The sequence below is a fragment of the Mytilus galloprovincialis genome, chromosome 8, assembly GCF_965363235.1.
Source record: "Mytilus galloprovincialis chromosome 8, xbMytGall1.hap1.1, whole genome shotgun sequence".
In the NCBI taxonomy this organism is placed as follows: Eukaryota; Metazoa; Mollusca; class Bivalvia; order Mytilida; family Mytilidae; genus Mytilus; species Mytilus galloprovincialis.
In genome coordinates this window covers 87,138,333-87,159,121 of record NC_134845.1, presented here as the reverse complement: position 1 = coordinate 87,159,121, position 20,789 = coordinate 87,138,333, and the positions used below count along the sequence as shown (strand labels likewise).

Below are 20,789 nucleotides of genomic sequence, written 5' to 3'. Positions count from 1 at the left end.
TAGAAATTTTGGAAATAGACAGTGAAACAATAAAAGGTGATAACGTAATTGTTGAAATAATTGAACTTTGGAATAGAAAATACCACAGAGGATGCCAAGTAGAAGGTCAAGGATTTTGGATGCACAGTGGAAAATATAACAAGATAAATATTAATAAAATTAAAGACTGTCTAAACAAAGAAAAACATAATTATTGACTATTGGAAGGCATATGATTGTCTAGGTTCGAAGGAATTTACACACCTAAGTGTCAATTATTCCGTGAATTTTCAAATGGTAAACAAAAATTGCCGCTATTAATATTCCAGCATAGCAACGCAAATTGAGGTTATTAGACATGCGCATACATTGTGCATCATTCGGGATCCGCTAAAATAGATTATACCAGTACTTAAGAATCTCAAATGACGTATTTGGGAGATTTGTTTGTGTGCATACTTACATTTATTTGACATATTTAGAAATGAAATAAGTGATACATGTATTCAACTGTCCTGAAATATGTATTTCTATTTTTAAAATTGTCTTGGAAATGTACACACTTGAAAAACTGTTGCCTTGCAATAAGTTTATTTATTGTGTATCTTCAATGTTGAATACTGTAATTTACGTTGTCATCCACAAATACTAGGGTCGTAGCACGTTTGACCTGAAAAATAATTAGAGCAATTTTACTGTTCAACACAAGTGTCTGTTAACGATTTTATAATGAACCAGATGTGTATCTCATTTTGAATAATTGACTAGTAGTAGTAAAAGTTTACAAAAATTATCAATTCGTACATTGACAGCGATTTCTTATATAAAAGTTTAAAGGCATTGTTTGGTTATAATAGGAAATACAGTATGTTCAATCAGTTCACGTTTGAATCCGCCGACTCAATCTTATATTAATTTGTATATCTAATATTATAGATAAGTGTCGATTTCAGTTGTATTTCTTTACAATCCTGTTTCACTCGTTAAGATGTAAAATGAAAGACTAAATATTTGTTATATTCCCTCCTGATTTTTTCAATCATCGAACAAAAAATACTTATATCTTAATTATGCGTGTCTGTTTGAGAACCATCGTATTGCTTATATGATAACAAGTCCGGTAAATAGTCTATTCGGTAGGTAACATTCATGAAAGGGGATTTTTGTTACGACGTAAGGAACATATTTGATATCATTTGTGAAACGGTTATTCCATAACGGTCAACCAACTCGTGATGGCGTCCGAAATATTTTCGAAGACATGATTTCAACTTATCAATTTGGAACTCTTGGTTTAATAGCTTCATTGTTAACAGCAACCCTCTATCAAGAAAATCAGGATATAAATTGCAAGCAGGGGAATATCGTATCAATTGGGAGATATATACATCGTATGCAGATGCTGCTGGAATGTTAATACTAAGAAATGGAAAGTTCACAACTGGAAAGCTGAATACATCTCTTTTGTCGTAAAGTTTTGTTTTCAACTGACCCTCATTGTCAATTTCTAGATGTAAGTCAAGATATATGAGGTCGACTTAACTGTATCTGTTGTATCCTTTATCTCTAGTTCGATCAAAAATTTGTTAAAAAAATATAAAAAAAAATACATTCAGCATGTCGATTAAATTATTTCAAATTTTATATAAATGAGATTTTATCAAGAAAAATTTAGACATAAGTCATGCTTTTGGAGAATGTCGACTATTTGTTTATGCAAATTAAGACAAAAATTGTTCTTTCCAGACTTTTGGACTTTTGTAGTGAAGGCATTTGATTTTTTTTAGAATCGTTTACTGAGAAATTGAAAGTTGACTATTTGGAAACATAAATCAACAGAAAATTGACAGATTTATATGTATAACGATGTAAAAGAATACACGATGTGTAATATTTGAATGACCCATATTATTAATGTGTATGAAAAAATAACTGCACAGGCAATGCAAAAGGAATAAGTGCATTACAACAAGAACAAACTTGATTTTTAATCTACTTTTTGTAGATATGTGTTATTTCCAAAGTATAAGGATTTACCAAACGTACTTTTTATGACCTCATTACATGGCTTTTTGTTAAAACCAAGTCCGTTACAGCAGGCTATACAAAGGACAATGTCTCCATGATCAGCTCTCTTACCAATGGTTGGTCTGTGAGTACTTTGGTACTCTTTAAACAATACATCGCATACCTGAAATATATTATATTTTGATAGACAAACGGTTTATTTGATTTTGTGTCTAATAAGTTTGAATATCGTGGAGAGGTTGTTTGTAAATACAATGTTGTTCTTGAAGTATTTATCATATACTCCCCTAAGTTTAAAAAAAAAGCATTTAACTCTCTGTGCAATCGTTTAGCTATCTTAGTCTGTGATGTTTGCTTTGTTTCGCTTCTTTTTTAATTCAATTTAATTTATTATTTAAAAAATAATGTGTTGTTTAAGGGGGTAATGCATACTTAGCTTTCCTCATTATCCACACTTACGTCGACTTATATTCACGATGTCTGTAGCTGCTTCTTAGCAAACTTAAGATGTAGCATAATATGTTGCTTAGTCTTTAATTACCCATGTTGTGTCTTGTGAACTATTACTATTCTGCTTGACCTTTTCCTTTTTAGCCATGAATTTGTCTGCTTATTTTCGAACTATGAGTTTGACTGTCCCTCTAGTACTTTTCGCTTCTCTCTTATTTATATATAGACAAGGGATTGTTTTTGATCGTTATACAATTCTTGTCATAATGGTATGATCTGTTTTATGTTGACTGCAACAATTAGGCTACACACAAAAATAATAATTTCTTTGATTCAATTCTACGTCAGTAGTAGTTCATGTCATGTTTAATACTCTGGTTATAATTTGACCACGTTGGCACATTGCTACTACATTTCGATTGACTTTCAAAGAATATTTCCCCCTTAAATATTCATATGAGATGATTGCCACATAACTTACATATTATATATTCAAGTTGATAGGTGACCTTCAAACTGAGGTCAAAGTCTTAGGTCAATTTGCAGTTTAAAATTTTGACCTTTGCAATAGCTTTATAATTGCAAACATATCTCACAAAACAATGTTTACACTTGATATGTAACTGAATTAAAGTACTTCTATTTTTTGGGGGGATTTTCAATACTCATGTCGTCATGTGGTAAAAGCATGAACATTATAATGTGTAGAACGCATTTATTTTAAAATGACTTAGGCCGTGTTCACACCAAATGCCGTGTACAGTTAACATGTTTACATTTGGTTTAATGTAATCTACACTAGTTTCACATTAAATTTGTTCACATCTATACACTTTGTTTAGCTACCTGTACATAAGATTTGTTCACACTTGTAAACTATATGTCATTTAAATGTTCATCACATAGAACCTTATTCACATTTTCAAACAACATTTCTAGCAGTAAGGGAACGACCATTTGACTTTAAAAAAAAAAGGGGGGATGGATCAATTTGATTTAAAAAAAACGGGTCATACAGATGATTAGAATGAACAATTATTCTGAATCCAAAGATTCCCTATACATTATAGTGTTAAATATTGAATTGGTACCATCGAGAAAAAAAAAACTAAATATAAACTTTCGCGCGAGAAAAAATTCTGACTCAGAACACCCCCCCAACTTTAAACAAAAATGTAAAGTGGTTGCTACTTGAAGAAAGTCATTTTGGATGATTTGCAGTAGTTCAAAGATGTGTCGATTACGCATTAAAAACGAAGGCTGCATCAGCTTCCTTACAGACCAGACTAAGAAAAAGAATTGACATGTTAAGGATCACTACATTTCTATCTTTTCTGTTTGTTTCAAATGCTATTTTTTCTCCAATGAGTATTTGGCAAAGGGAGGGGGTAATGTTTTCTTTTTTTTTATTAGTTCTAATTGAATTTTAACGGATCTCAGATACTACACAAACAAACAATTAACCTCACCCTTTTTCCGTAATGCATTTATGAGTGAATCGTTGTTTAAGTAAATACCAGTGGCAAATATTTCTGTCAGTGTGTACGTCCAGTCGATTCGGAAAGACCTTTTCAAATTAATTATGTGTTCGGCAGTGATGATGGATGACTCTTGATAAGAGGTTAATAAGGCTACCAAGAGCGTTTTTATAACAAATAAATATATCAAGTTTAGACAAATATTTCTGTAAAGAACTTTATTAATAAGTGTTATAAGTATCAATTTTATATAAAAATTGTTTCTCTTTTAAATATACATGGGAAAATTAAAGTTCTGAATGCCTAGTTTTGTGTACACTTAAAAGAGGGACGAAAGATACCAAAGGGACAGTCAAACTCATAAATCTAAAACAAACTGACAACGCCATGGCTAAAAATAAAAAAGACAAACAGAAAAACAATAGTACACACGACACAACATAGAAAACTAAAGAATAAACAACACGAACCCCACCAAAAACTAGGGGTGATCTACACAAGGCCTACATCGACTATCGACTGCATGTAGACAAAACATAATTTACACTACATGTAAACATTGAGTTTTATCAATGGGAACGTGATTATGTTTAGCTATGTGTTAGTTACACTAACACAACACCGAGTTGAGTTCAATGTGAACACGGCCTAATTTATCGTTCATACTTATTGTATGATTTGCGTAATATAATAAACGTATATAAAATGATCTTTATAATAAACTTTTTAGTATCAATAAATTCAATTAAATTCCAGATCTAGTCTCCTTTGTAGTTGTGATGCTTTTGAAAACTTCTCTCTGCATGTTTGTTATGTAGATTTAGGAAGATGTGGTATGAGTTCCTATGAAAAAAAAAACCTCTTCAAAGGTCGCAATATATAAAAGTGAACCAGTATAGCTCAAGGTTCGGTCTTTAACACGGATCTTTAACACATACCGAAGAACAAGCTATAAGGGGACCCAATAATAACTACTGAAGTGTTAAAGCATTCAAACGGGAAAACCAAAGGTTTTATCTATATAAAAAACGAGAAACGAAAAACACTTATGAACCACATCAACAAACGACAACTACTGGCAATCACTCTCCTGACTTACGACAGGTGCAAACAAATGCAGCGGGAGTAAAAGGGTTTAATGGTACCAAACCTTCTCCCTTATCTGAAACATAGAGAAATAATCACAACATAGAATACATATTATAAAATATTAATAGAAAATAATTGTTTCAATATTACGACATATGATTCAGATAATAACAAGGAAGGTTTGTGTGAATGTTGATGTAAAATCCCAATTTTCGTGGTAAACCTAATGAAAGGGGAAATTTCAATTACACATTTGAAGAATCTTGTTTATATCATACATACAGTTACTTACACTTTTCTGCTCACATCCGAGCTTATATTTTATAGCTCCACAAGTAAACACCGTTGTTACTCCACAGGTCTACAAACAGAAAATGATTCTATCGAATGACCTTTCTGTCAAGTGTCAAATAAGTTTTCTGTGTACCATTTATGTTATTTGGTAATATCCAACAATTCTGAACATAAAAATAAAAGGAATTTAATCTAGAAAAAAAAAACATTTCAAAAATTATATCAACATGTAATTTGCAGATCTCTGAAACATACTAGTCTTCAAGGATCATGTTCATATTTTCAATATATGAAAAGTTCAAACGCATGTTGAAGGCTTTGATCATTCATGTACGATTTGACATTAAATGAATCCGTACTAGCTATATTTATAGGTTTAACCCAACAAAACTGTCGTACAATTGAGAGGTTTATCACTTTAAAACTAGGTTCAGTCCACCATTTTCTACATTTGAAAATAACTGTACCAAGTCAGGAATATGACAGTTGTTGTCCATTCGTTTAATGTGTTTTGCCATATGATTTTGCCATTTGATTAGGGACTTCATGATTTAATTTTCCTCGGAGTTTAGTATTTTTTTGTGATATTACTTTTTACTGCTAGGAGCATTGCTGTATTAAGCCAGGAATATGGCATTGTTTTCACTTGCTCAGTGTGATTTTGTCAGTTTTTATTTAAATCTGACACGAGAAATGTTTATGCTTTTGTCATTGGTTTGTTTAAATTGAAATTCTTTATTAACATAAGAGTCCACCGATATACTCTTCTATAATTACTATGAATTTTTAAGCTTTGACTAATTTTAAGACAATTATGTAATATCGAAATAGAGGAACAAAGGAAAGATAAACTGTAACTGAAAGCCATTTTCGCATGCGACATATTTTACGGGAACGTTCAAAACTGTAACTAATGACATTTAATAGACTAGCGATTTAGCGAAAAGACCATTGCACATCAGTAGGACTGTCAAACTTCAGCGCCCCCGTTTCATCCCAGAATACTACATACATAACAGATCGTTAAAAAAACTGATGTCTTGCTTTAATGCTTTTACTTTCCACACCTCGGTTGGTTGACAAGTCTGGTCCACTGTGCAATCATGTGGATCACTAACCATGTCACAAATGCCACAAGTATTTCCGGCTGCAACAGGTGCTGAAGTAAAAATTATTTCTAAGGTTATTTAGCAAATATTTTAACCAAACCAAGCCACAGAAACAGACAGCCAATAGCCAATAGTTATCAAAGATACCAGAATTATAATTTACTACGCCAGACGCGCGTTTCGTCTGCATAAGACTCATCAGTGACGCTCAGATCAAAATAGTTGTAAAGCCAAACAAGTACAAAGTTGAAGAGCATTGAGAACCCAAAATTCCAAAAAGTTGTGCCAAATACGGCTAAGGTAATCTAGTCCTGGGATAAGAAAATCCTTAGTTTTTCAAAAAATTTATAAAGTTTTGTAACAGAAAATTTATAAAAATGATCACATAATTGATATTCATGTCAACACCAAAGTGCTGACTACTGGGCTGGTGATACCCTCGGGGAAGTCTTTTACACAGCACCAAAACACTGCACCGGGAGGCCGGCTTCTGCGGCCCTTAAACAAAAATGTGTACTAGTTCAGAGAAAATTGGTATCACACAAGTCTTTTACAAAGCACCAAAACACTGCACCGGGAGGCGGGCTTCTGCGGCCCTTAAGCAAAAATGTGTACTAGTTCAGAGAAAATTGGTATCACACATGACTCCGAAACACACAAATGAACTAATATAAATCGTGAAAGACTTACAAAGGCAAGAGGCCCTTGACTTTGAACATTAGCGTAAAGTAAGCTTATATGTCTCTGCTCAGTAGCTTTTGTTAAACAGCTTATTTTCGAAAGCGTTTTGGCTTCATCAAACCTAAAGTTCTACCTGTCAGACGTGTATTATAGGTGTCTTATACCTGTAACTTGTCCTCATTTGCAAACACCCTGTACCCATCCAAATGAGACAACCAAAACCTTGTTAGTATTTAGTAGATTTTAAAATGTTTAAGCAGACATTTGATTTTTTCAAAAATGATGATATTTTCCTGACCACGCTTAATGTGGATTCATTTGTTTTATTGAATACTAATTTTCGTGGATTAAGAAAAACATATATATTGTGTATATCTAATTGTGTGTTTAAGCCGAAGTTTCCATTCGTTGAACATTTAATTTCGTGGTTCAATTGCACAATGAATACCACGAACATAAGAATCAAATGCAAAGAATAAATTCACAGTACGTTTAACAGTCTGTGTCAAGTTAAACAGATATGATGTAATTATAGTTATGCTCAACCCCCTTTGAAACTTATATTGAATGATAAAAAAAAGCTTCCGAGATCTAATGCCTAGAAAAGGTACCAGATGACACCAAAATCTCGAACACATCAAACGAATAAAAACGAGCTGTCGTTTTCCTGACTTGGTACACGCATTTTATTTTATATGAATTAGTGAAAAGTGGTCGATTAAAGCTGTTGTTATTGATTAAATTATAATTTTTTTGAAAATACTAGAAAATGTTTATAAATTTGGATTTCCTTTTTTCATCCGATACCGCTTTAATACACTCTCTTTAAACATTTTAAAACAAAATTGATTTTATCCTCTTGTTCATTTGTTTTCGTTTGTTTATAATATTCATACGTGTATCTCTTTATTTCAATATCGATTATACCGTTGTTTTCCTGTTTGATTAGTTTGTACACTTTATATGTCTAGTAATATGTTATCAGGTTTATAGCTTGCCTAATGACAACGTTGATACTAACATTGGCAACGGAATAGCGCCCTTAGTTTCTAGCGATAACATTTCACATCATTATAATGTGATGAGAGAATATACTAACAGTTATGAAGATCAATGAAAGATAAACTGTTCTTTACTTTTATTTCATATTGATCTGTATTTTGCTTCGATGTTTCAGTGAAAAATGACTCACCTTGCTTGCATAAGTAACCATTACATGGGATGCCTTCACTATTTGGCGGGCTATTACAGCACTGAGAACATCCTATGGTTCTCTTTGATGTTCTCTTCCCAAAAGTGGTGGATATCAAATTACACACCTGAAATACAGAAATCACTCTCTGAATTTTATTCCAATTAAGATTGATAGCAATAAAAAATTGGACAACTCACTCATTTGCAACCAAATTTGCATATAAAATATTTGTATTTAGGGAAGAATTCATTAAAAGATTTCAGAAATTTGTGGGAATGCAATATGTGCATTGTTTCAATATATTTCTAAATTTTACATCAAAGACAGTTGAAGACCGGAAGCAAAGATGAAAAACATAACTTCAAATAAGAAGATAACATATGAGTGTCTATGAGACAGCTCTTCACTCTAGTCAACCTTTGTTAAAAATAAACCATTATTGGTCAATTTATGCCTCCAACACAAAACCTTAGTGCTCACCGAACGACAAGCTATAAAGTGCTCCAAAAATAACTAGTGCAAAATCATTATAAAAGGAAATCCAACAGTATAATTTTTATATAACACCAGAAACAAAAAACACTTATGAAACACACCAACAAACGACAACCACATCAAAGAATGACCAAAGACTCCCTGGTTTTAAATGGATATATTCCCACAGTTATAAGAACTGCTGTTTATCTACTAACTTGTTTTGATCTACACCCAGCATTAAAAACAGCAGATAGATCCGGAAGTACATGCCAATCCAGGAAACATTCCTGTAAAAACAAGTTTTGTTAATTTTCAAACTGTAGTATTCAATAAAGGTTAATTGTGTAAAGGACCAATAAGTAGCTCATGCATATATTTGTTGGACTGAATGCTCCTTTTGGTTTATCCAGAAAAGGTGCTTTTAACAATATCTTATGCACCAAAGTTATAAAGTGATATTTTTTTTCATCAAGAATTGCATAGAAAAAGTTTGTCGTTTTCTCTATAAGTACTTAGTACATAATAAAAAAGAATAGTTGGCGATTCAAATAATCCCAATGAATTGTACATACATTCATTGGACTTGCATGGAACGACAGCCGTAACATGTATGCAAGCAGATTTGTATTATTTTTCAGGAACAGGCATTATGAGTTAACTTTTTTATAACTGCACATTTGTGAATAAATAAGCATGTGTAATACAGTAGTAACCACAGTTGAAGGAACAATTTAGACATAACGAGATCATCCATATTCTACGGTGATGTGGTATGATTACCCATGAATAAACTCTCCACAAGAGACCAAAAATGACACAAAGATTAACAATTATAGGTAACCGTATGGCCTTCAACAATGAACAAAGCCCGTACCACATAGTCAGCTATAAAAGGTCCCTAAATGTAAAAAAAATCCTGTTTTCATTATTAAAACCCATGTAAATACCGACTTCAGTAAACAAAGCATTAATCTTTTGATTTGAATAACACATAGTCTACAAAGTTCATGATAGTTTGATTAGTTTATATGGAAACAATGTTTTGATACTCTCCCTACTAACACTATCTTTTGTTTGCTATGCTTTTTTGTTCTAATTACGATTTTTGTTTTGAATAAAAACATTCTGTTAAAAAAAATATATCCCCGTTTAAATCTAACAAACACTAAATAGATATAGGCAGATGTGGTGCGAGTGCAAATGAGACAACTCTAAATCCAAATAACAATTTATAAAGGTAAACCATGTTTAGCAGTTGAAAACGGTTAAATAGTAATGACGCAATTGCGGTTAAATTCATAATCTGGCGTCAGTTTAGCAACCAACACATCACATTTGTTTTAGGTAAGATGTATATGAAAAAAAAAAATTCTACAATTAGCACAATAAGCATAACTCTAATTGTATGTTTCCATTTTTATGACACATTTAAGTTATTGGCAAGCTTCTATTACTGTTATATTTTGTTGGTTATAATTTTTTGTAGTTTGTATTTGTCAACTTATGCATTTGAATAATTATTATGTGGAATAACCCAATATGAATAAATTCCATATCTCTGACAACTTGTCTTTACTAAGTAATATGAATATATATACCTCATTACTGTCCTGACATGAAGCCTTCTGGGTTAAGCAGTCGGTTACATTGGCAACTTGATTGCAGAATAAGCATGACAATCCTAAAAAAATCACATGAACATAACTGATCATCAAATTATTTACCGCTTCATAGATTTAAAAATTGATTTGAAAAGAAGCTAGTGAAATAAAATAAAACTGTTCAAAAACACAACTGCGACTATATGGTGTGTTGTTTCTAAAGGTCGTTTCGATATTCATTTTGAATGTTTAACAAAGCAGCAGGAGACCAAATTTATTGACGCAGTTATTATTTGGCGGAATATTTTTTACGCTACAAAGACTTCAATGTCATAACATATTAAAAAGTAAATCACAAGAATACTGAACTCCGAGAAAAATTCAAAACGGAAAGTCCATAATCAAGCAAATAAGAAAAAATTAAGAACACACATTTCCGTTAGTACAATAACACAATGACGGGATGTATAAGTACTGAGCTACGGCATACGTGTAACGAAAAAACTTTAAAAGGGCATATAGACAAAGCACATAGCAAAAATGAAAGACGAGCAACAACTAAGTTGTCGAAGAAACACCAAAAGGAATATAGACAAAGCACATTAGCAAACTGAAAGACAGAAATACAAAAAATATCATGAATGACAGAATGTATAAATACTCGTACAAGTTTCGTAATACCAATAAAACAATTAAATACTTAACACATATTCACAAAAAGGCATATATCAAATATAACAAATTCATTCAATTGTTTCTTATTTTTGAATGTTATTAATGTATGTTAATCTACCCATAAACGGTTGAAAGGTTTTGAGCACGGAGCTCTTACATTGAATCGCGCGTATGACACCAGAATGTAAACGTTTCACAGGTAGAATTATAAAATAATGTCGTTAAAATGATGAAAATAATATAGTCTTTAGTTCTTTAGACATATCCTCTGCAGAATGTAAACTAGATGGTAAATTTCCTTTTTGACGATTGTATATAGGTAAATTGTGTATATTTTCTAAGAAAAAGAGCCACGTCATTATGTATAAAAGAAACACAATATGGCATATGTGAAAGGCATTAGCAAATATAAAAGACGGAAATACAAAAATTAACAATAACACAATAGCGAGATGTTTAAGTACAGAGCCGCGGCATATGTAAAAGAAACACAAACAGTCCCACGGACATAGTAAATATGAAGACAATACAAACAACAAAACGAGACGTATAAGTACAGATCCATGTAAAATATCACCAAAAAAAAAGAAAAAAAGGGGAATACTATTTAAAACAAATAAAAGAACACTTCTCAATAACTTCTGATAAACAGAGTCAGTACGCATAATCTATATTTCAAGACCATCGTGTATTATTTGATAAGTTGATATGGAATATTTATCATCAAGGTCTTGGAACCTTACTATGAACTTGTTTTTAAAACGGACGAAACGTTCTTTGACAAACCCCTGGTTGTTCAACTTTCTGCTAAATCAGTGGTGCATTTTACAAAGACTGAGTAGGAGATGCAAGATCTTGAATATCGAATAGTTGGAAAATATCCCATACGCAGGTGAAGTCGGTATATAGTTACTATGGTGGTGGTGGTGTGGGGAGGGGGGATAGATAATATCAAAATTAAAATCGTCTTGTGTGTCATAGATTCTGGTACTGCTATGACTGTGTATGTCAAATTTGAGGTTTAAGTCTAAAAATGAAGCGGAGGAAACCATGTCAGTTGTTTCTTTTTTTTCTAGTTCTGGGAGATATATTAATCAGAAAAGTTTGGATTGTTAATATACAGAACATCATCAATTCATCTGAAAGTCAAATTAAATAACCTGGCTTCTTTGATCTTCTTGTTTTTGACAAGTGTCTGAAGGAGATTCGTATCATAAAAAATGGTAAGTGATCGGCAAGGAGAGTCGCACAGTTCGTTTCCATCGGGATGCCGACAATTTGTTGAAAAAGTCTTCCTCCATTTTCAACAAATATGTTGTCGATAAGAAACTCCAGTAAACTGACCACGTGTTCCTCTGAGTAGCATGTTTTAACCTCATATTCACTCTTAACAAAACATGTCTTATGGTATCTCTAAGTAATAAATTTTCTAGCGTATGCTACCATTTTTATGATGAAACGCATTGTGAATAATTTCTTTGAAGCGATTTTTCAATTTTACATGGGGAATGGTGGTATACAGTGTTGAAAAATCAAAACTTTGGATAGGACCAATTTCACAAAAAGAACGAGATTTACAATTATACAGAATTTTTAAGAATCCACATATGGTTAATATCATTACGCGAGTAAACAGTTTCGCGGTATTTCTAAAAACCCTCTTTCACTGCAGACATAAATTTAGTAAATGTAATGGACATCTTTTTAGTGGAACATGCAGATGAGCCAGCAATGTACCGTTGTTTGTACGGCATTTTGCGAAGCTAGGGTATCCAATACAAACAAATTAAATCATTCGATTTGTTGTTCAATGTAATGTTCATTGAAGCTATGAAGGACTTATAATTCGCTAAGATCTCATCCTTGTCAAATGCTATCTCTTTGTATGTTGGATTATCTCAGAGCTCATTTATTCCTTATTCATGTACACGGCATTCGTAGTAATACGATTTAAATACAAAGACAATATTATGTAAAGTTTTGTCGGCAGGAACAACAACATACTTATTAGACCATTGATTTTCCCGTTCGAATGGTTTTACACGTCTAGTAATTTTGGGGCCCTTCATAGCTTATTGCTCGGTCTGAGCCAAGGCTCCGTGTTCAAGGCCGTACATTGACCTATAATGGTTTACTTTTATTGATTATAATTTGGATGGAGAGTTGTCTCATTGGCACTCAAACCACATCTTCCTATATCTATTATGATGGAGAGACGATATACATTTTACAGCCTCTTTGTTTCTAATAACGGATTTTGGTCGATCATTCATACAGTTTTCCAACTTATTAGTGAGACCGTTTTATCAGATACCTGATTGTGGTGGCCTATTCTGAAAAAGTGTAAAGACAAATTATACTCAAATGACCAAGTCGAAATAAACTTGTAAAAAGTTAGACATGTTAGATGTTATTCTTCAAATTCATAACTCACCATGTACACAGGATACATAACATATCCCAACAATAAGAGTGAATTCTAAAAATAGATAATTATATAATAAACAAATGTGTTATACTCACATCATAGATAATAATTACAATCAAAATGGATAGTAGCTCTTCTCCAATTTGTCAATGCGGCTTTCTATCACATGAAATCGTCTCTTAATGAAAGTCTCAGTAAGTATTCAGATAATTATTTGATGAAAACTCAAATAATGACAACTTTAATTGTATTTGCTGTATTTCAAATTATTCTTATTGGTCTATTTGTTAAGGATCTCTAGTCTTTTTAGTCAAATTAAATTATTTCTCAGTTTTATCTCCTATTTGATTTTGCAATGTCTATCGTTGTTTATCGTTGCCATTTTGTTTGAATACATTTGTCTTGTCTTTTGATATCTTACATACCATCAATTGATAAGACACACTAAAAAACAATGCAAAATCTAATGCCTCAAGGAGCGAATATGTAAACATTTTGGTAGACTGATAGAGATTATGTGTAAATACAATTTCTCATTTTTAACTTGACTCTTCTTATTTCAAAGTAGAACTTTCACAGTTTAAAAAATTACAAATTTAGTTTATAGGCGCATTTTCAGCTCAATATTTACATTAAGTACCTCGAAACAAATCTAAAGTTAGAATTGAGAAATGACCACTTGTGAATTAGAAGTGACGAATTGGAACTGAGAAATATCCATCGAACACCGTGAAATGTTAAGTTGCAAATCCAAAAGTTGAAATTAGAATTAATAAATGCCAAATTTGAAAAAAAAAAATAAAAAAGACAATGTAATGTTCTTTTTTTTATAAAACAAGAGAACACTCAATTTGAAACGAACTGTATTAATACAAAAAAAAAAAAATGCAATACATACCGATTCCAGTTAGCAGTTTTCAGTTCATATTTGTTTTATCTTCAATAAATCACAACACTATTTAAAATATTGAAAACTAGTTAAATTCAAATTCTCTCACATGTCTTATAGACGTATTTTTTGTTCTGTAAAAGTACTCTTAAAGTAATGTTCATGTATGTGCAAAAGTTGCATTGATTTCATTGTACATTGCCGTTGGTGTATACACAGTATATATTAGAAGCTTTTGAATCCCTATAAATATTGATAATAGACTTTAACATCATTATGGAACCAGGTTAACAATATAAATAAGTAATCACATTAATATAGTTAAGAGCTCTCCTTGATGTATGCATGATAATGATTATCGTTTTAAGTCGGTAAGTGGTTTATCTTGCTTAAACTTGACTGAACTTATATTTCCTTCACCTTGTGTTAGTTGTACGTTGTACTTTGGTATTGCATATCTTTAATATAGCTGATTACTACAGTTTATCGAGATCGTTCATAAAATGTAAAGCACAGAAGACTGAATATCTTAAATGATATACTAATCTATTTATACAATTATAGTATTTCTGTTAAATTTTCCCGTATATTTTATAATGTTAGTTTTTCGTAATTTTAAACACATTTAACTCGTTCATAGGAGTTTCTTGTTTTTGATTTTATATTGATGATGCCGTTGGCTTTTCCTTTAATTGGTTGTACACTAGTAATGTTTAGGCCGTTTATAACTTGCTGGTTGATGTGAGCCATAGCTCCGTGTTGAAGGCCGTATCTGGACCTATAATGGTTTACTTTTATAAATTGTTACTTAGATGGAAAGTTTTCCCATTGGCACTCATACCACATCTTCCTAAATATATATATATATATATATACCAACAGAATGAATGTGGCACCGAATTAAATTGTAGTAAAAATTGCATAACAATAACATATTATAAGACAATCAAAATACAATACGAGATGATATACGAATGAAGTCGTTTATAGATTAATGGATCATTTGAAAACTAATTATACGATTCCAATTCCTTTTAGGCTTTTTAATACTTATCTTTTTGGATTTTCTTGTTATGTCCCTACATGTATTGGTTATCAAACTGATCACGTTTACGAGTCATTGGTTTTCTGAGTCTTGACGGCCATGATGAAGGTAAATAAAGAAAAGCACATCACACGAATGGAAATTAAGTATTATTCTAAGATACTGGCGCTCGGTTTAATTCACTACTGGGGGATTGTTAGTTCCCAAAGGTACTATCATCTGAAAAATCTTCAGTACTTACATGTTTGCACATGATTTTTGGTTGATGTTTTAATTTACATGCAGTTTATAACTTAAGGATGTAAACCTCTGAGGAGCAAAACATTTCTAGAGTTAATTTTTTTTCTTAATTTGATTTTTGTGTTTATAAGACTGTAGCAAAATAATTGGTTAAGAAAAAATCATATGGTGGTGCACTTCCTTTGTTGCTACGGCCCTTTGAAAATGTCCAATTTTGATGATTTTCCTATTTTTCGTCGATTTGTTCCTATTTTTGGGCTATTATCGGGAAAAAAATCGCAGCTCCACAATTTTTTTGTGTTCATACTTTCTATAAAGATAAAGTGGACCAATCTGAATAAATTTTACTTAAACAAACTATAGGTAGGTGTTTATATAAGAAATGTTATCATATTCTGGTGCGAACTCATCAACATTGTAAATTGAAATAAGTAAATTACCTTTACAATTACATACACAATATGAAAGTTCTGCTCAACATGATGTGACAACTATCGTTTTGATTGTTAAACATTTTTACTGAATAATATGAATGTGGATGGATGTATATTTTGAGACACTCACACTGAGTGAATACATCTTGTTTTAAACTGTATGTCATCCTACTGTTACATGATTTAGCAGAAAAGTATGTCAGAGGCACGCATTAACTTTTTAGACTTGCGGATACTAAGTGTAAATGTTTAAAACGCACAATCATTATGGTATTTAGAATGCATTACATGTAATGGAACAACGACTGTGCAAAAATTTAGAAGTATTTTATAACAAACCTTTGATTAATTTTACACTTTAAGAAATCTATTTAACTAAGCTCAGAATATTTGTATAAGTCTATATTTCTTTTTGGAAAACGAATTCTTTAAAAAAATAGTCTGTTACAAATGTTACACCCAACTTTATTCTTTTTTCAAAAAATAAGATTGACATTACAATGACATTAACATGTTTTATTACCCTATCTAGATAAAGTATAATACAAATTTAGGAATAACGTTAAATGATCATTCATAACTTTACTTTTTAGTTGTTAGGAATAGTATAGTGCGAGCAGTATGAGCCCCCAAACCTCGGACGCGAGACGCGCGCTGCGCGGATGCGCTGACGCTATATTTGGGCCTTAGCGTGGACACCGTAGTTGACTCTGAAATCTAAGGGTATGACTCACAGGCCGACACCATATTTGGGCCTTCGCGCGGACGCGAGCGCTATAATTGGACCTGAGCGCGGACGCGAACACTATATTTGGGCCTTCACGCGGACATCGGGACACCAACTCCATATTTGGACCTGAAATCGGGACGCGAGACGTTATAGTTAGACCTGCGCGCGTACACTCACGCTATATTTGGGCCTTCACGCGGACATCAGAGTTGGACTCGACATGGGGATGCATACCTAAGGATATGACTCACACGAACGTCGTATGTGGGTGCAGAGGCTATAGTCGGGCTTAGGCGCGGGCGCTATACCTAAATATTTGACCAAGCTACCCTCCAAGGTGGACGTTACGTCACACCCTAGAAAGTGGACGGTATACCCTCCAAAACGGACGCGAATTTTAATTAGCTAAACACTAACCCTTTCAATCCAACCCCTAGATAATAAGTCTGTGGTAATTCTGAAAAAAAAAAAAAAAAAAATCTACCTCTTAAAATAGTTACTTCTTATACATGCACAACTGAAAGAATTCTCCAAGATATACTATTTATATTAATCAGATAAACTGTCACTTAATCCAGTAGGCGGTACTATAAGTAGATGCACGTGTAAAGATACTTGGATTCAAATGTTTGATATCAATACATAAAATATTTATCTTCTTATTTCTAGTTGTTGGATTACTTATCTTATTAACATGACAATCGTGAAACATTCAGTCGTATTACTTTTCTATTTCTTTCAATCATTTAATTAATATCATATGGTGCTGATTAAGATGACACCTTAAATAATTAGATGAAGAGATAAAGCACATCTGGTGATTAAAAAATCAGTATCTTTATACACTTTCTTTCAGTAACATGTTTACAGGTGTACACAGGTTTTTATCTGCTCCTAATTAACAGACATAAGCAACAGTTATAATAATATCGCCTGTGACATGAAATATTTATCGTTTTTGAAGTTTTTCGATTTCTTATCTCCGTGAGACATTCAGTATTATTGCTTTTATACTTCTTTGAACCATTTTATTAATATCATATGGTCATGATTAAAATTTTACCCCAAATGATTAACTAAAATCCACACTTTGTCATTAAAAATTGTTTCTCATTTATTAATATCTTATCGTCAACGGCCGTAATAGATTTTTTATCTTCACAAATACACGGACAATGTATTTAATCTATCTATATTTATATACGAGGTATTGATGGAGTTTATAATAATGGGCATAAATAAATAAAGAATATAAATAAAAAAATAGAGAATAATGGACAAACAAATAAAGAAATAAAGAATAAAGAAAGATTAAAAAAAATAATTAAGAATAAATGTTGCATGCTAATCTGTATGGAATAGAGAAATATACGGCTGCTAAACTATAAGGAATAAAGAACTATGGGCTGTAAAATTATATAAAAAAGAAAACAAACAAATATGAATAGTATGCTGTAAGATTTCTCTTTACTTATCCTTTTAGTTGTTGTGCACGTGAAGGAATTATGTCTGTGCAGAGAAACCAGAACCGGTTTAAACCGGTTTAAATGAGACGATACTGGCACTGTAGTTGGGCGGCTCTTAGCATACGGTCCAATCAAACAATTTCTATGTCTATATATTCCTCTACATAAAACTGTTTTGAAGATAACAAAATGTTAAGGAAGAGAGATAGGTCAGGACGAGTACAGAAACCATAAAAGTTGTATTTATAAATTTTTTCAATCGTTTTCCGGTAGTCCAAATTTCCCTCGCTTTATCACAAGACCTATACCTATTGTATGTATTTATTGTTAAATTGCATGAACTATTGGCCACTGGACGTTCAGCAACCAAGTACTTTTTACGTTTATTTCTTAACTACGGGGTTGGGTTGAATAAAGCTATAAGAGAGAGAGACTAAAGGTTAAACTAAAATGAACATTATGGACCAGTTTTGTTTATTTATTAATAGCGAAGACTCGCTTTCAACGTTTGCAAACAATGTAGGTGGCAATTTCAAAGTGCAGCTGCCCAAACGCTATACGTTAGATGGATCGTGGGAATGTGCATTATTGGAGGTGTCGTTCAAACCGGAATTAGAAGCCTCAACGAGACGTATGTATTTCTGTTCCGATTTCGTGCACCAGTCGTACGTGAGGGAAACGGCTCTCCCTATTCTCCAGTCGATACGGTTATTGAATGAAGATATCACGGACGTGACGTTTGAGAAACCAATCTATTTTCCGGTCACCAGGAATGAATTGTATCACCTCGAATTTGTGTTGAGAGACGATCATCTGCAAATATGTCGTCTAAAAGATGACCACGTATTTCTCTTGCTACATTTTCGCAGGAAGAATCTATAAGAGGAAACTACACATTCATATTTAGGACATTACGAATATGTTTAATTGCAATATTTGCCGTAAAGTATATGTGTGGCCGCACGATCTTCAAAGACATATGAGAAGTAAGCATTCTTCCGATGAGTCACTATACCAACCAGATATTACCCAGCAGCAGCAACAGCAAAAGCAACAGCAGCAACAGCAACAGCAGCAAAAGAGCAGCAGCAGCAGCAGGAGGCTTTCGTGTTTAGACATCCTTTTACCATGATCGTGTCCGGTCCCACCTCCTGCGGAAAAACTCATTTTATGAAAGATGTGCTTCAACACATAAAAAGACTGTGTAGTCCCAGTCCAGAAAGAATTGTTTGGTTGTATAAAAGGTGGCAACCTCTTTACGAGGAAATACAACGAACAGTGCTTCCACGCGTTGAATTCATTCGTGGAATTCCTTTTGATCTCGAAAGGGACGATTTTTTTCGATCCCAACATTCGAAACATGATCCTATTAGATGATCTCATGTCGACCTCGGCCAAAGACTCCAGAATAAATGATTTGTTTACGGAAGGGAGTCACCATAGAAATTTATCGGTCGTCGTTTTGAATCAGAATTTATACTTTGGCAAAGACACCACCCAGAGACGAAACTGTCATTATCTCGTTCTCTTTAATAACCCCATTGATCGTCAACCCATCATGACGCTGGGCCGACAGATGTATCCTTCTCGAGGGGACTTCTTTCTCTGGAAATTCGAAGAGGCAGCGAGCACACCTTTCCGATACCTTCTGGTTGCCCTAAAAGCTAGAACCCCGGAAGCCTCCAGATTGCGCACAGAGGTCTTGCAGATCGGCCAAGGAGAGACACATGATGAAAAGAAGGAGGACACCCATCTCTCCGAAGACGAAAGTTCGGTCTCGTCAGACGAAGACATGGCCGACGAGACAACAGACCTATCGTCAGACGATGCTGAGAGACGAGAAGATCTCATCGCCTGTCGGGATTGTGGAGTAGTATTTGCTCACCTTCGTGGATTGGAAGCCCATAGTCAGCAAGGGTGTGGGAAGAAAAACGACATTGTTCTCCCGATGACCGGGAAAGATGTAGAGGATGCTTTGAGTGGATTAACCGTGACCGTGTGCTGTGCAGAAGACTTACCTAGCCATGTGAGCGACAGACCTAGAACGTTTGTGGTCAATACGGACAACTGTGACCAAAAGGGGAGTCATTTGGTGGCTTTTCATTTTTCCGCATCGGGTCCACCCGAATTTTTCGACTCCTTAGGACGATACCCGGAAACGTACCAACGCTATTTTAGAAATGTACTCATCGTGAATGGACCGGAATACTGTGTGGTTGGCAATCAAATTCAACCCGATGATTCAAATACCTGTGGCCTGTATTGTATTTATTACGTCAAATTGAGATGTCGAGGACTGGAGATGAAGGACATTATCAGTACCTTTTCATCCACTGACTTGATTAAGAATGACAGCAAACTCGTTGCCCTATTTGGTTAAAAAAAAAAAAAAAAAAAAAATGATACAAAAAAAAAAAAAAAAAAAATATAAATAAAAAAAAAAAAAAAAAGAAGAAAAATAAAGAAATAAATAATAAAACAGGAAAAGAAAAGAAAAGAAT

The 20,789-nt window shown here is 33.0% G+C and overlaps 1 protein-coding gene across 1 annotated transcript; it reads right to left on the bottom strand.

The window, feature by feature from the left end:
• Positions 1–553: 553 nt before the first annotated feature.
• Positions 554–14,623, bottom strand: LOC143042742 (uncharacterized). Its single transcript, XM_076215185.1, has 8 exons — positions 14,383–14,623; positions 13,491–13,535; positions 8,996–9,067; positions 8,301–8,427; positions 6,386–6,477; positions 5,317–5,385; positions 2,026–2,170; positions 554–649 (listed from the first exon to the last, which is right to left on the bottom strand). Exons 2-8 carry the CDS (start codon positions 13,506–13,508, stop codon positions 615–617), a joined length of 558 nt encoding a protein of 185 aa, XP_076071300.1. The 5' UTR covers positions 13,509–13,535; positions 14,383–14,623; the 3' UTR covers positions 554–614.
• Positions 14,624–20,789: the final 6,166 nt, after the last annotated feature.